Raw genomic sequence first — 15,203 nt, forward strand, 5'->3', positions numbered from 1 at the left:
AGTCGTGTTTTGAAGTCGGCAAGCACGGGAGGGACATGCGACACGCGGCGCTGAAAAGGAAGACAACCTGGGAAAAAAAGGACGAGCGTAGCAAATAGACCAACACATAGAAACGCGTGAATGTGAATGTGGGAGTATACAAAGCTATTTGCACGTCATTTTGACCGTAAGAAAGAGAGAAAGCCGAGAAAAGCGATGTGCCTGCGAATCCGTTGCTCGAGAAAACATCCCGTGGAAGAACCACCCCCCTTTTCTCTGTCGATTTGCAAGTCGTGCGCCGCTGTTTCTGCTCACGTCCAATTTCCGCCAGCTGTCAGGACACCAGAAGAATACCAACGTCGTCTCGCCTTTCGTGCACGGGAAAGAAGCGCGGCGAAAAAGTATAATCCATGGAATGTCCAGGCGGTTCGTACTTGCCTTCCGCAGTTCGGGCCAGTGCGACACATCGGCCTCACAGCTTTTCAAGCGACGAAATGAGCAGCGGGAGCGAAAACGGTTCTCGCAGTGCGTAGAAAAACACGCGTGAGCGAGCGGGGGTAGCCCATGAGTTCGCGCAGGCAAGTGCCTCAATCCCATCCCAAGCGAGCCGCCGTACGAGAGAGAAGAAATCCTCCTTTCCCTGTGGACTCCTCACGCGTTCTGCTCGGCGAAACACACCCACATCTGTGACCATCTGGAAACAGCGTCTCTGCTCCTGTCAGGGTAGACACGGCCCACCTTGCAAGACACCTACGACGCTCAACTGCACCAAAACTCAAATTCCGCTAAAACGAAAACGGTTACACCCCCAGAAACCAAACCTCCAGGTTCTACAAGCCGTGAGGAAAGGGGCTTTGAGAGCTTCGAGAAACACAGGATTCTATGCGCTTGGTCTCTGGGAAACACAGGGAACGCTGTCGGCTAATACGCGAATCCCTTTATTCCAGTCAGCGCTTCCTGCATGCCAGCACAGTGCGGTAAACGGAATCAAGTAGGGTTGGACCAAGTGTTGAGGGTAGTCTCCGGCTTTTGCCGCAGTAACACAAGACGCAAAAGGTAGCTGGAGCCACTCACGAGGTCGTCCGAGGCCCACAGTATTCTCTAGTTCTGTAAGCCAAAGTGAGGAACGAACATTCCGGACCCAGCTGTTGTGCGACGCTCACGTGTGCCGCGTTTGAGGAAAGGATTCAACGCTTGTGGATGTACCCCGTCTTGTGTGTTTCCACTGGGGATCCTTTTTCTATTCGAACTCCACGATATCCCATCAATTGCCTCGCGGATTTGTTCTGGCAACATCGAATGGAGGGGGGCTGCGCGTAACACGCAGAACCCGCGGCAACGAACCTGGTCTCTAACGTAACGGACCCGGTTTGGGATTCATCGTTTCTTCTGGTTGCGTACACTGTTTCTGCCAGTCGACTCAACATTATTTGTCAACAAGTTGCCTTCCTCTCGCAAATGCAGGACTCCGGCAATCTACCTTGAAACAATAGCCCTCACCGTCACCCTGTTCGTGGACGCCAGTGCATCCGGCTGTTGGGGGGAAAAGCATCTGACTCCTCCGTGGATAGTGATTTAACTTTCGTCCGCGGCCGGACAGTGGGTCAGAGTCTATTTCTCTGTGTTGTGTGTTTCTGAGTTGGGACAAAGGTACAAAGATTGCAGGCAGCGTGAGAGCTGGCTGCCCAGTCCGGTTGCTTTCCAGAGAAGTTCCCCTGCAGCACTTCCGAACGTGCAACCATCAAACCTCTGCAGAAGCGGGGGTGGAAGAGTTTCCGTCGACTCTTGGCCTCTCCAGTTTCTCCTGGTTGGGAGGCTGTGCCCACCATCGCTCGCGATGGAGACACTGGACGAAGAAAAAGCCGAGGCACTCCTCAGGTACCAGTCAGTGCTCAGCTAGGTTAACGACGAATGCAGCACGTTCGTGCAATATAATACAGGGATGCAAAATATTTGGGAACGCGCTCTCAACTGCTCCCTTCTCGTGTGCCCGTTTCCCCGTAGGGAAATCGTCACCCTGGAGACCTACGGCTCGCTGAGTCGAAAGGTTGCACGGTATGAGCTCGAGAAACGGATGGGTTTGAAGGAAGATGATTTAAAACCTTTCAAGGACCGGATCAGCGTTATCCTGGAAAAAATCGTTGACGACATTACTGCTGACCAAGAAAACGACGAGAGCAGCAAATCGGTATGTCCATATTTGTGGTTCTGCCCATGTGGTAGAGGAACTCGAGCGGCATCCACATTGGCGACAAACCTCTGTTTGGCGTGGTTACGTTTGCTTGCAGGATGAATCGGATGCTGACAAACCAGAAAACCGAGAACCTGACGGCAAAAGGCAAAAAACAGGAAATAACGTAAACGCTCCAAAGAACCTGAAGAAGTTGCAGGGTGAGACGGGCTTTGAAATTGCATTCCGATGGGCGCCGTATGATTCTCTTTTCTTACCTCGGGTACAGCCAGCGTATCCCCCAAGGATGGGGCTGGAGCTGTTTTGCAGCTCAAACTTCCACTGAGTGCATTCGCATTGCTCGTACCAAAGGAATGGACGCTTAGCTGTTCTGTGCATATCTCGGCGTTTTGAGGTGTCCCTTTGTGTGCAGCATCGCTCATGTCCAAAAATGAGTTTCTCGACAAAGCACCCGTTCTGGCTTCTCGCATAGGTGACGAGCTGCTTTTCGACATGAAGCCGCGAACATTCAGTAGCGGTTCTTGCGGCTGGTAAGCTAGTGTCCAGCGTGACATGTGAACGGCACTGATCGTGGCCCGGCAGCAGAATATCCTCTACTTGCTGCGCTGGATGCACTGTGCTTCAGGTTCTATGGATCCAAGGTGGCGATCAAAGTTGGCAAGCAGGAAGTCTGGTGTCAGCTTGGAGTCAACTGCACAGGTAAACTACGGTCATGCGAGCAGGAGATGGCCAGACTCCTGCAACGTTCTGATGCCTTTCATGTCGTCATCTGGCAAAATGAGCTGATGTGGCATTTGATGTGCTTTTGCAGTGCTTGGGAGCAAGGAGTGGGACGAGAGTCGAAAGAGGAAGAAATGAGTATGAGCAAAATGGCTTTCCTCACCCACTCGTGACTTCTGCTGGCTTCGATGCTACTCGTCTGTTTTGGTGTACTAGCGGGAAAAAGTGACTTTTGTAAGAGCTTTGCGGAACGGGCAGTGATCCCGCATTCATTCGACACTGATCCGGCCATGACCACGGTTCGTCAGTAGTTTTGATTTCTGACATCACCGCGGCTTTCGGTAGCTTTGTGCCCTGTCATCGGTTTTAGGTTGTCTGTCCCTTCTATCGACTGGAAAGTCGAGTGAATTTCCTGACGACGTTAGTGGGCACCTTGCACGCGTGTAGGCTCAAAGACCGGAGTCAATGCACACCATCTATCGTGTTTTGAGAGGGAAGATTGGCATTTTCATCTAGTGGTAAGCTAACAGAAACGCGCCGATGCTAAACGCTTTCTTGCTCTGCGACATGGTGGCCGTCTCATGGCTCACGAAGCTCTGTGTCCAGTGTGGCAATGTGGGTCCGAAGCAAGGCTTCTGCGTTATCAGATGCGGGACCTGATGCGCACGCAGAACCCGCAGTTTTCCATCATTGTCCCGCTTATACATGCTAGTACTCATGTAGCGCAGCATTAGTAATTAGTAAGCGGACCGGAATACTGGGGTTCGTGTCTTTCCGGATCTTGGCATAGCTTGTTCAGAGGACATTCCGTTCAAAGCTTGGGTGTCTCTTTCAAGTCTAGCAACCAAAGAACGCTCTCGGTAACATCGAGAACAGCAGAGAACACATTTGGAGTGTACAGTAAAATAGGACATGGAGTTGTAGTGGGGAAGCCACATTTCACTCAATCACGTCGATTACTCCTTTGGATGACCTGCAATGTCGTGAACAGACATCAGCTTTGGCGGCAACAGTAGTACTAGTCGGAACTTACAACTGAATGATACACTCAGACTCCGGCAAATTGGGTGCATCGTACACTTTTACAATGCGTTGGTCGCCCTTTCCCTTGCGCATGGAAAGGCGTGTCGTAGACGCGTGGCCGAGAACGTGACCGCCCACTGAGCAGAGATTTTCAACCCGTGCGCGATGCTGTCCTAGGAACTACTCACCTGGTTTTGTAGGGTTCGCAGTAAATGTTAATCCCCCTCCGGGGTCGGACCTGAGGCAACCGAAGTCGCAACCCAGGCATTGATGCACCCTCATTGACACTTACATGACCTGATTCGTTAGGAGCACTGCCAGGTTATACTGCTCAGCTAGCTTCATCATGACGCTAAGCATCTTGTTCAGCTTCTGTTGCCTGTCTGCGAGTTCTCCCCTTCCGGAGAAATCCACTCGGAAAAGGGCAATGATCGAGTCGACGATGAGAACAGCTGGTCGAAGTGGTTTTCAGAGGCAAGCGAACAACACCCAGTAGGCAGAACACTTACAAAAACGTTCCTCGCACATCTGGACAGTTCCTTAGTTGGGAACGGCGAGAAGAGACATTTCAGACACGTGATCCTAACCTTTGCGGCGGCAATTGTGAGGAGCTGGTACATATGTTCTGTTGTAAATGCCCGGGCATACATGATATTATCAAGTACCCCATCTCCGTCCAAGCCAAAACGCTCAGCAATCCCCTGGATTTTCTCAGGCCGAAAGGTTCCTTCCGTATCAATGTAACAGACCTGAAATGTCGTTAGATCATCTGTGGTCACATTCCAATCCAGGATTCAAATCATACCTTGCCACACCCTCCTTTCATGTCTCGAGGTAGTTGCGCGGTGACACAAACAGTATGGCATATTTGCGTTTTGCCACATCGGTTTTCCCCAAATAATTCGGTGATCGACATAGTCTCGAAACCACCTCCCAGGAGTTGGTCGAGCTGGTCAGACCCTGTTCAGAAACTCGTAAGCCCGGTCTTCGAAGGAGAGGCTGTAACACTTCTCACCAGTGGTAATCTTGATGACTCGCCCTCGTTTTTGGACCAATTCAACACCAGTGATGAATGTATTGCACATGCCCAATTTAGCCGCTGCTTCAACGATTTTCTCGACTTTAACTTCTGAAATTCCCTTTACGAGGCATAGTTCCTTCTTCTGTGGCGGAAAAAAGCGTCATTCTGTTAGCATCACAATGGATGAGTGCGTTTGTGGATGGCTCTCACCGTTGTCTGGACGATAGACAGAACGGTGCAGTAGCCGGCTTGCTTAAGCTTGTTGATGTCAGCAGCATTAATGCCTGCTGCTTGGAGTTTATCCTGAAAAGGTCGAGCCGTTACATCTGCCTTGGGCTTCCGTCCTAGCACACCTACGATGCTTTGGAACGTATCGTTCGCATCGTCCGCAGCAACATCAAGATGAGGAGTGGATGAAATGTGTTTCCGGGCTGATTTGCTCTCAGTCAGTGTCGCCATTATATCGTGTAAGTTGTGCGGAACGAACTTTCGTTTCAAGTATATTTTCTCTTCAACAGATAGGCTTCTCGCTTGCTTGGCAACTTACATCTTGTTCCCTAGTACCCACACGTTTATTTGCTTTGCAAGCTTTTCTGTGAGGTGTATGTACTCACGGAAACGAACATCCCCAGGGATGGTTTTTGCCAGAGGCCTCGAGCCGGTGCCAAACGCAGGAACAGTGAAAGGAAATTTCCATCCACGGGGCACGAGTTGCTACCAGCATTTTCTGTTTGCCGCCTATGCGCAGTAGGCAAGGCAGTGCCTCAGCATTATGCGCGTCCGGTAAAGCGCACGCAAGGACACACCCTCCAAGATTCTTTGTTGCAAAACATGGAGCAGCCGCTGAAATTCCTTTCGACATTTGCATCGTGACTCTGTGCTCTCTTCCGATTTTTACTGTCTTTGGTGGCGAAATCCCACTGTTAGGCATTTCCCGTAGAACGATTCGTATCTACTCACGCTGGAGGTCTCTGAGCAAGACGCAAAAATTACAGAAGTCGTCTCTAAAGAAGCTGCTGGAGTATTTCCATTCACATTCACAACGCTTCGTAAAACACATACCACACAGCATGCCGATTGGTGCACAGGAATTCGTCAAGCTTGTAGAGAGATCCTTGGCTACCCGGGTCCAGAGACGTACCACTCGCTGTGTGTGAGCAGCTTTATCGGAGGCTGACGCGGTGGAAGATCTAGCCCGCATGCTTACATAAAAGAAGATATGAGAGGCCCGACATCTGCCTACACCGCTCACCGTCAATGAACGTTGCCTATCGAGTGGTCAGTATACCACATATCAGACACGCCTCCCTCTGGATCCGCGACGTATTTGGTTAAGTAGCTTGTGACCACTGGGGGACAGTGCGACAGTTGCTTTACTCTCGACCCTTTTTTATACTCGGAATTGCGCCCTGTATCACGAACAACAGACATCAACCGAAGTGGTGGACAGGAATGAACGAACTTTCACGTTGCTTCTGGCTCAAGTATGGGAAATAACAGGCGTACACATGTGAGTGTGAGGGGTGTAGAAACTAGCAGCTGTAGGAACCCGCCTCAAGGTAGCGTTCTGCTTTTTCGGTGGACATGTGTTGCTATCTGGTTCGAAGATGGAACACGCACCCAGATGGGCCACCACCAGGTCCAGTTGCCTCCCGCTGGCATCCACGCAGTCTTGCCGGGGCAACACAGCCTCAATCACATGAGGCCCGATCTGCCGCGCCCTCGGTTCGCGTAGTTGCGACCAACATTTCCGACGTGATGTTAGGTACGATTAGAGATCGCCTGCCGCCTGCCCTCCCGACGAGACCAGAGGCCTGGCAACGCGTGTCTGTTCGACAGCAGTTTTGTTTTTCGTTTCTGAAGGAACATTCAGGGGCTGACCCGAAGAAGTGCTCACTGGTTGTCATCTGCTTTCCATTTGTGACCAGGGATTATTTCCCAGCAGAGACGGAGCAAACGAGCGGCAGGGTGAAGCTCCGCGCGTTTGCCGGTTCTTGGCGATTTCCCGCCCTGTCGTTGTACTGCTCGGTGTTTTACCGCGAGATCTCTAGTTGGGGCATTTCGCCTGCCATCACCTCTTTCGTACTACGCCGTTGTGGAACAACGTCTGGAGTGAACGGTCAAGGAAGTGGAAATTATGGACACCCTTCGACTTCCCCTCCTCGTGCTAGCCGTCTTCCCTTCGGGCCTCCTGGATACCACCCTCTGCCAGTCGTGGTGGGGCCCTTCCCGGATCAGGCGAGGAATCGGAAGCACGGGCACATCTCGTGCCGGCGGCCACACGTATGACTCATCACGCACGTCCAGATGCCCGGGGCGGACGGCCAAGCCATAAACTTTCGGATCCCAATTACGTCTCACGAAACATTGCAACTCTTCTCCTTGATGTGAGGAGTACTCTCCACAAGCACGTCACCTTATTGCCACGTCCGCCTCGAACGCTCATGACAATAAGTCAGCCGTCCCGTGACGGTTTGAGTCTCTCAATTAAAACTGAGTTGCGAGTCACCGCTGTGTTCACTTCACGAGTATTAGTATTAAAAGAACTGATGCAGATGCCTTAACGTTCTAGACAAAACAAGCCTGCAATCCAAATCCCCATTGCAGTTTCAGAGCGGCAGAGTGCGTTTTACGTAATTGTACTCTCTTGTTGGTATCGTGGCAGGCGGTTAGGCCATAGCAACAACCGCTACTGGGTAGCCTGGCAGTCCCCCACTTGAACAAAGCTCTAGAACCTGTGACTGAAGTCATTTCCACTTTTTTCCCCGGGGTTACCCACTTCGTGAACGGCTGCCAACTCACGTGAGTTTTTATTCCTCTGACGCAGACAACCCCGATCGCCCAAGCCTCTCGCTGTCCCTCTAAAATTGAGGTTGCGCTTTAATCTTGCAGAGCTGACGTACCCGCGAGCGAATGAGGAAGAGCTGGTGCCGCTTTTACCACCTGTCAGCGCCCCCCCCCTCTCACCACCGGGGGCTCCTCCGCTATCTCATACGCGACCGTTGGTCAAGGGAACAGAAGATAACGCAAACGGTGACCCTCGGGAAAGGCGATGTCAGTGAGCTTTTACGCTAGCCCCAAACCTTCTGCTGCGCGCGGCGGATCGGCAGAGGCAAGTGCGCCATGCCTCACGCGAGGACCACGATGCCGCCCGCGGGTTGTGCCTAGAGAACTGACTGTAGACACGCTTCTTTGACAGAGGGAACTACCTCGCAAGCACGTCCGGCAAGGGAAGTCTCCCCCACCTACTGCTAACGGTTTTGTGTTCTGAAATGGACACAACAGCCCGGTCCTCTAGGGTGACTATCAGATGCTGTAGGAAATGAAGTTATCGCGAACTCAGGCGCAAAACATGGCCATCCTTCAGGGCCGCTATGTGCGGATGACAGGACGGTGGGGAGGATGGGGCTGTTCAGCGAAAGTTCATACCTGCCACAAACATACAGAATTCGTTACATTTAAACAGCGGCGAATACGGCAACGGCCTCAGCAACACACAGGCCCTTCCTTTGAGAAACCGCTGCTGGTTTCGTTTTCTAATTGCCGGCCCCGCAGTGATTTACAGATACTTAGGGTTTAGGAGGGAATCGTACCTGGGTCTGTACAGAACTAAGGGTGCATATTCCTCCCACTCTTTTAACTGTGTCCGACACGGGAACGCACGAAATGTGCCGTATGCAAGTCGACTTGCACTTTAGCGTGGGCGCCTGGTAGTATACAGCAGGTTGAAACTGTTCAGCGTTTGTGAAGACCAATGCATGCCGTTCTCCACACTACGTTCTCCATATGCGGACAGGTTTGACAAAAGAGGTGAGTGTCGCAGAAGGCGATACTAAACGGATTGTTTCCACTGCTCATGCAATATCGCGTTAGGGGAAGCGCATATCTGACAACGGCTGCGAACGACTCCGTCGTTTTCCCTTCTGACTGCAGTTGCCGATTTGTCGCCCTCCCCTGCCTGTAGGACGCGTTATGAACCTACAGCGACGAGCTGAGGACGAGCCAGCTCCTCATTTCCACTATCATTTGAGAGACAACCGCTGCCATTGCTCGTAGTGGTAGTGTCTCTCTTCATAGTTCGCATCGCCAGGATTTTCTTCATTTCATACATGACTATTCCACCAGCAATGCCGACGTTCAGCGAGTCGAGAAGAGACGACATGGGCAAAGCCACCCTGCAGAAGCAGATACAAAGTGAAGCAGCACAGACCCCAAAATGGTAGACAGCTCATATCTGCTTCGTATGCATTGTGAGGGAACACAAGCAGCAGCTTAGGAACTCAAGCGCAATGTGCAAGCGAGACCTGTGGGCACTTTCTTTTTTGTGGGAAGGCAACTCTCCGGCGAGGAAAAGCACCTGACGGGCGTGCCCACAGAAAATAGGGTCCAGACTTTTGTTGCACTAGAGCTCCAATGTGACGAATGCTTCGTTGGAAAACAACTTATCTCTCGCCTGCCTCCGTTGAGTCGTGCCCGTGCATTTTCTGCCTCACCTTCTGCAGTGCTGGAGTATCACTTCAGAAAGCCCGCGCGACTCGTTGCCAAGGATACAACAGATACCTCTGTGGGACATCACCGCGCCTGCAGCCACGACAGCCGGGAAGTTCCTGGTTCTTTTTTTCGTGAAACAAAATATAGCACCGGAGATTTTAGCACGCGGGCAGTCTTCAGCAGACTGGGACGACATAAGCAACAAGAGGTACGAGAAGAGCGCTCTACCGTCACAGGGTCTCTCGCCTGTCGTTCGGCAACCTACTCTAACCCTCACGCTCTAGCAGGTCTGATCTGCGACCATTTGGCCTTCCAGCACTATCAGTCGCAGGCCTCTATCCCGCAGTTTCGTCCCACACACGGTAGCACGGCAAACACTCCTCCGTTGCTGCCCCATCGCGAAGGATCCTCCCTGCGCACGACTTCGTGGTCCTGGCATTAACTTTTTTCACGTCTTGTCACGATCATTTTTTTCACGGCGCGTTGGCTGACGTGTCACGCTTGCTCTCTTCCTGGCATGTTCCATCTGCGTCGCTTGCATGCGGACTTGTTAACAACGTATCCGTCTCTCTGTACATCGAAAATGGTGTATGGAAATGCCCAGACACTCCTAAGCCTATTGAAAAAAGGGAAGCCCTCAAGGGGGTCGTTCTCTCAAGTTGCGTGCATTCCCACGATAAATTACCCTCTGTCCACCTACCGTGGAACGCTTCGGGCCGTTCGCCACTAATGTCCGCCGCAATGGGCAGAAGATCGCTTTCTTCGCACATGCGCAAAAGATTCTCAGCCGAGCCGTGGAAGTGAGGCAAGTTGTAGTGGAGCCCTCGGCTAACTTCCTGTGCACACGGAGAGAGCGAAAGCTCAGTTAAAGAAGACACAGAGAGGCCACCGGAAACGAGGCCTAACCACGCCCGAATCTGGGCGCGAACGCAGGGAGAAATGACACGGAAGGAAGCAACGATAACGCTGGGCGACGAATATCAGAACAGAGAAACTCCGTGACGCATGGGCATCGCCAACGACACATTTCTGTCTTCTCGTCGAAGACGCCTTTTCGCGTTAATCGCCCGGCCCCCTCGACACGCAGACCAGTAGCCACAGACAGCTGGGCTTCCCCATGGGGTTGCCACGGCAAAAAGAGGAGAGCGAGGACATTCAAGCAGCAGCCCTCTCTTCAGCCACAAGGATTCACGGCCTCTCTCTGTTCTTTCTCGCTCGTTTGCTCATCCTGTTCCAGTCTTGTGCGTGGACATGTCGACGACGTTTCCATGGGCACCCCCGCATGCACTGACGGGGACATATGGCCAGCCTAGGGGATGCTGCACGAACATCGCGGTCATCGTGGTAGTCTCCTGAGACTCTGAGGCAACGCGTTCTCAACTCAAAGAGAGACGCTCCTGCCTGTTCTGGCTGCTTACCATAACTTTCCAACTGAAAGGGTCCGCAGTCCCGTCGACGTAGTAGACGCCGTCGAAACCTAGGGATGCCGCTGTGCGAACGAGAATGCCAACATTCCACACGTACCGCACTCCACACAGTGCCAGGATGCACCTGAAAGCACGCAGCAGAAAATGTACGCAAACGCACAGTTTCCTTGCACGCATGGGCACACAGAGACACATATGGATCCATCAAGACATACAGATGGAGACATGCATCGAGTTAGGCAGACGTACTGAATCCCCCCGCCCGCCCCCCCCTCATATATATATATATATATATATATATATGGATATGTATGTAAACTTCAGACACCTGACGGGACATGGGCCTGTCTGTGTTTGCATGTATACACGTGTATCATCGTCGTGGGTCCTCAGTGCTTGTTCCGGACTGTGGATCGAGGGTGAGCAGGTTTCTCTCTTGAGCCAGGCAGACGCTCCTCGTTCCACTTTTCTCGCCATTCTCGGTGCTTTGCGTGGGCGAAAAAGAACCTCCAGAACGCTGTTTTACGTTTCGAAGAAGGATCAGGCGTCGACCTTTCAGGCATAGGTTCGTCGTACGCCCAGAAACCGAGATGACTCTTTGTGTGTGTGTGTGTGCGAGTTGGCCGCGCTCACCTTGCAGATCCGAAATCAAAGCTTTCCCGTGGCCGTTTCAAAATGCCGACGACGCGTTTACTCCCCGTTTTGACTGACATGCCCAGATGCGGAAGGCCAGTGTCGGCCGCGCCTTTTTCGATCTTGGACGAAGACGCAAAGCCGTGGAAGTCTCCTGGAGCCAGCAACGTGGAGTCTTTGCCCTTTCCGGCAAACCGTCGGTCGTCTTTCCGCTTTGAGTGCTTCTCCTTCTTTGGCAGAAACTCCAGTGGCCGTCGAGCCATAAGGAACTCCATCACTTCGCTGTACGTACACCGCGTCTCCCGGGCGTGCACATTAAACGCCGATGGAACGCCTGCCAAGCCTGGATTGTCCGTCAGAAGCAGTTCGAATTTCAGCTGCGGTTCGCCGCCTTCGTGCGTGGCGACGCGCGAAAAATCGCCCTCTTTTTCTTCCTTTGCTTCCGGACACTGGCGCACACGGCTGCTGTTCGCGTTTCCGAATTCGTGTGTTCTGGCGTCTGCTCCTTCTGCCGGTTGTGACTCTGGTGCCGCGCCCCAGTCGTCTTCCTTCTTCGATTCTGCAGCAGAAAGAAACATCTCGCCGCCCTGCCGCGAAGCAAACCGCCGGTACTCTGGACTGCACATGAAGCGGACGAGAGGAAGGCCCATCACCACTACGCTCTCGTACCGCTGCCTGAGGAACACAACAGACAGTAAACACAGGTATACGAGCAAACCTGTCGTGACATCCAAAAACAAAAGGTACACACACACAAATATATATATATATATATATATATATATATATATATATGTACGTAAATGGGTTGACCGACAGTGGACGAGACCAGGAAGGAGACCGCCCGACAGAGAAACAAAGCTGAGTGGAAAAGACGACTCGACCGTGCCGCGAGGAGAGCGAGAAGCCACCGAGGAAACAGACGCAAGGGAGGATGCGCAGAAAAGAGGAAAATCACTCCTCCCCCCTGCCTCCGTTGAGACAATCAGTGCTCCATAACGAGAGAAAAATAGTCCAGCAGAAAACTTCCCCGTCTAGAGAGAGACCTGCGCGACAGGGTTTCTCTCAGTTCGATACTCACATGCATGCCTCTCTACGGCCTGTCTTGACCGAAGCCCTATCTCGACTACTAGGTAAATGGACAACCAAAGAAAGCGCCTTGCTTGCCACTCTCTATGTGTGCATGAGTACCTTAAAGGAAGTCTTTTGGATACATTAACGCAACGCATGTTTACATCAGAGGCAGATCTCCGTTTGTAGACCAGGGGCACACACAACACACATAAATGCATCCACCTATCCATACATATGCATATATGTAATTTGTATTTCCTATTACAGGTGGAAGAGCATTTTCGGGGGGTGTGCGTACCTTAGATCACTTCGCCTTTTGAGTCGGACAATGTGTTTGATGAGTTCATTCTTTTGACTGGTGATGAAAGTGAGTCTTTTCACCTCGCCGGTCTCTTGGCTTTCTGCCTGTCTCTTCATGGCCCTTCGGCTCAACTGGTCCCGCGTTTCGCTGCGCGTCGCTGTCTCCGCGCTTCCCTCTTCGCCCTCTCGCAGTTCTTCGCCTTCCTCGCCTTCTTCTCTTGCAGATGCCGCGTCTCCGCTTTCCTTTCCCTCGCTGTCGCCTCCCCAGGAACCTGCGCAATCTGTGCCGCAGCCGAGCCCCATTGTTGCTCCTCCGCGACCTGAGAGTCCATCCGGCCTGGCGGCATCCAAGCCAGATTCACAGGCGTCGCTCGGCCAATGAGGAACGGAAAACGTTCTTTGCTCCCCGTCCCTCCCTGTCTCCTTTGTCCTGGCGCCACCCTTGGCGTCCCGCTCCACTCCGCACAAGTCAAAGTGCTGGGAGACGCTCGACCGGCCGATCCCTTTCGGAGTTCGAGAGGCGCGAGACTCACTCGAAACCGCGGGCGAGGAAGGCTGCCTTCGTCGCTGTCCATCGGCAGTCTCGCACCCTGCAGCCTCCGCCTCGCCAAGACTTGTTCTCGCGGCAGGACACTCGGAAGGCGCTGCGGAGAACCCCTGCTCGGCCTCGAGGCAGAACTGCGTAGGTGCGAGGTTTTGCAACCAGAGAGGAAGAGGCCGCGCAGCAGCGGACTGTGTCGGCGTCTCCGCGGGGGTTTTCTGCCGACACGCAGACAGAGAAGACTTCCGCCTGGGTGCCGAAAGAGACGCACACGGAGAACAAACAGCAACGCCTCGAGGCGGCGAGGAAAGAAGCGAACGCCAGCGGAGACACCGGAGAGTACGCCCGGAAGAAGACGAGCTGAAAGACGCAACGCGAGGGAGGCTGAGACGAGGTACGGCGGGGCCATCGACTGGCCTTTTGTGGTGCAGGACGAGCCCACAGAAGCCTCGGGCAGTGCCCGGAGCCGGACCCGACTGCGAGTCGACCGACAAGGAAGCAGACGCGAGAGCGTCACATCCGCGAGGACGCGACGAGGTCAGAGAGGAAGCAAACGACCGAGAAGACGACGGAGCAGAGCGCGACTTCGAAGAAGAGAGAGAGGAACGCGAAGGCAGACAGGAAGAGCAGAGAAGGCCGGGAACGAGAGGGGAACTCGAAGACGAAGAAATCAGAGAGGAAGGAACCAAAGACGAAAATGGAGAGCAGGATACTTGCGACGATGCAGAGGGGACGAGACGAGGCTCATTCGAGTCCGCGGGGGAAAACGACGGGGGAGGAACGCGCGAAAGAGGATGACTGCTATGAAGCGCCGGTTTCGCGCGTTCGCCCCGTGGGGCTCTGCCACGGCGGCATCTAGCCGAGACAGCTTGGAGGGCGTAAAGACGCCGCCACAACGGAGACGGCGCGGCGCTGAACCGCCTCAGACTCGGCGCGTCGAGGACGTTGGGGAGACCCGAGGCTCGTGAGAGCCCCATGGCGACGCCGAGGTTCTGCCGAGCCGCTCCGGATGGCCTTCCAGGCGTTAGGGCACTGACCGGAGCCGCCAGAACTCCACCTCGTTCGGCGAGAGTCACAGAAAAATCTCTCTGCCGCGTGCTCGTCCTGCGTTCCCACCTCTTTTGCCTGTTCACTCCTCACTGTCGCATGCCCAAACCTCACGTTTGCCGTTGACTCGAGTCCCGGGCGAGGTGCTCCACAAAACTCCTCCTTTTTCGCGCTGGCCTATCTCTCTCTTTCCTCTCTCCTCTCTCTGGTATATCCCCGTTCTACTCTCTCTGGTATATTTCCGCTCTCGTCTCTATGGAGAAGGCGGGAGAGAGGGCGTTTCGCTCCCTGTGTGTTTCTTCTCCAGTTTACCGCCTGTGTCTACTGCGAGAGAGAATCCGGGAAGAAAAACGCGACAGATTTTCGCGGAAGAACGGAGACGCACGCAAGGGACAAGATCTCGCTGGCGCGTGTGTGGGGCAGAGACGAAGGACAGGGGAGTTATTCCTTTTCCTGGGAAAACTGAGACGAAAAAGGAACGCAGCACGAAGAGCAAAGGTGGGTCGCGGCGCGAGGAAGGAAGCAGAGACAGAGAGGAGACGAACGCGGAGGAAAACCGTCCAACTAGAAACGAACTCGAACAGCAAGAACAGAGGAAGAGAGCGAGACTCCAACTGGTGAGGCGTCTATACAGGGATGCCGGTGCCTGTCGCGACAACCCCCTTCGGCCGCCGAGAGCCCGAGGTGTTCAAGTAGAGGGCGGTGGAGGCTCCGCGAGAGAGAAAGAAGCGGAAAAAGCACAGGCATCGAAGAGAG

At 53.4% G+C, this 15,203-nt stretch overlaps 3 protein-coding genes across 3 annotated transcripts; 1 reads left to right on the forward strand and 2 right to left on the reverse strand.

The window, feature by feature from the left end:
* Positions 1-1,816: 1,816 nt before the first annotated feature.
* NCLIV_059830 (conserved hypothetical protein) lies at positions 1,817-3,028 on the forward strand (the record flags this gene model as incomplete). The annotated part of the gene is made up of 6 exons (XM_003885537.1): positions 1,817-1,857; positions 1,984-2,167; positions 2,268-2,370; positions 2,583-2,700; positions 2,796-2,869; positions 2,982-3,028. The coding sequence occupies 6 exons, from the start codon at positions 1,817-1,819 to the stop codon at positions 3,026-3,028; spliced, it is 567 nt and encodes a 188-aa protein (XP_003885586.1).
* An 801-nt stretch (positions 3,029-3,829) lies between these two features.
* NCLIV_059840 (putative meiotic recombination protein DMC1-like protein) lies at positions 3,830-5,393 on the reverse strand (the record flags this gene model as incomplete). Its single annotated transcript, XM_003885538.1, has 10 exons — positions 3,830-3,863; positions 3,924-4,050; positions 4,102-4,151; positions 4,206-4,365; positions 4,423-4,441; positions 4,501-4,662; positions 4,719-4,873; positions 4,929-5,076; positions 5,145-5,237; positions 5,292-5,393. 10 exons carry the CDS (start codon positions 5,391-5,393, stop codon positions 3,830-3,832), a joined length of 1,050 nt encoding a protein of 349 aa, XP_003885587.1.
* Positions 5,394-8,904: 3,511 nt separating this feature from the next.
* On the reverse strand, positions 8,905-13,162 carry NCLIV_059850 (rRNA methylase, related; the record flags this gene model as incomplete). Its single annotated transcript, XM_003885539.1, has 6 exons — positions 8,905-9,109; positions 9,428-9,515; positions 10,126-10,261; positions 10,844-10,976; positions 11,486-12,160; positions 12,858-13,162. The coding sequence occupies 6 exons, from the start codon at positions 13,160-13,162 to the stop codon at positions 8,905-8,907; spliced, it is 1,542 nt and encodes a 513-aa protein (XP_003885588.1).
* Positions 13,163-15,203: the final 2,041 nt, after the last annotated feature.

Source organism: Neospora caninum, chromosome XI, assembly GCF_000208865.1.
Source record: "Neospora caninum Liverpool complete genome, chromosome XI".
Classification (NCBI taxonomy): domain Eukaryota; phylum Apicomplexa; class Conoidasida; order Eucoccidiorida; family Sarcocystidae; genus Neospora; species Neospora caninum.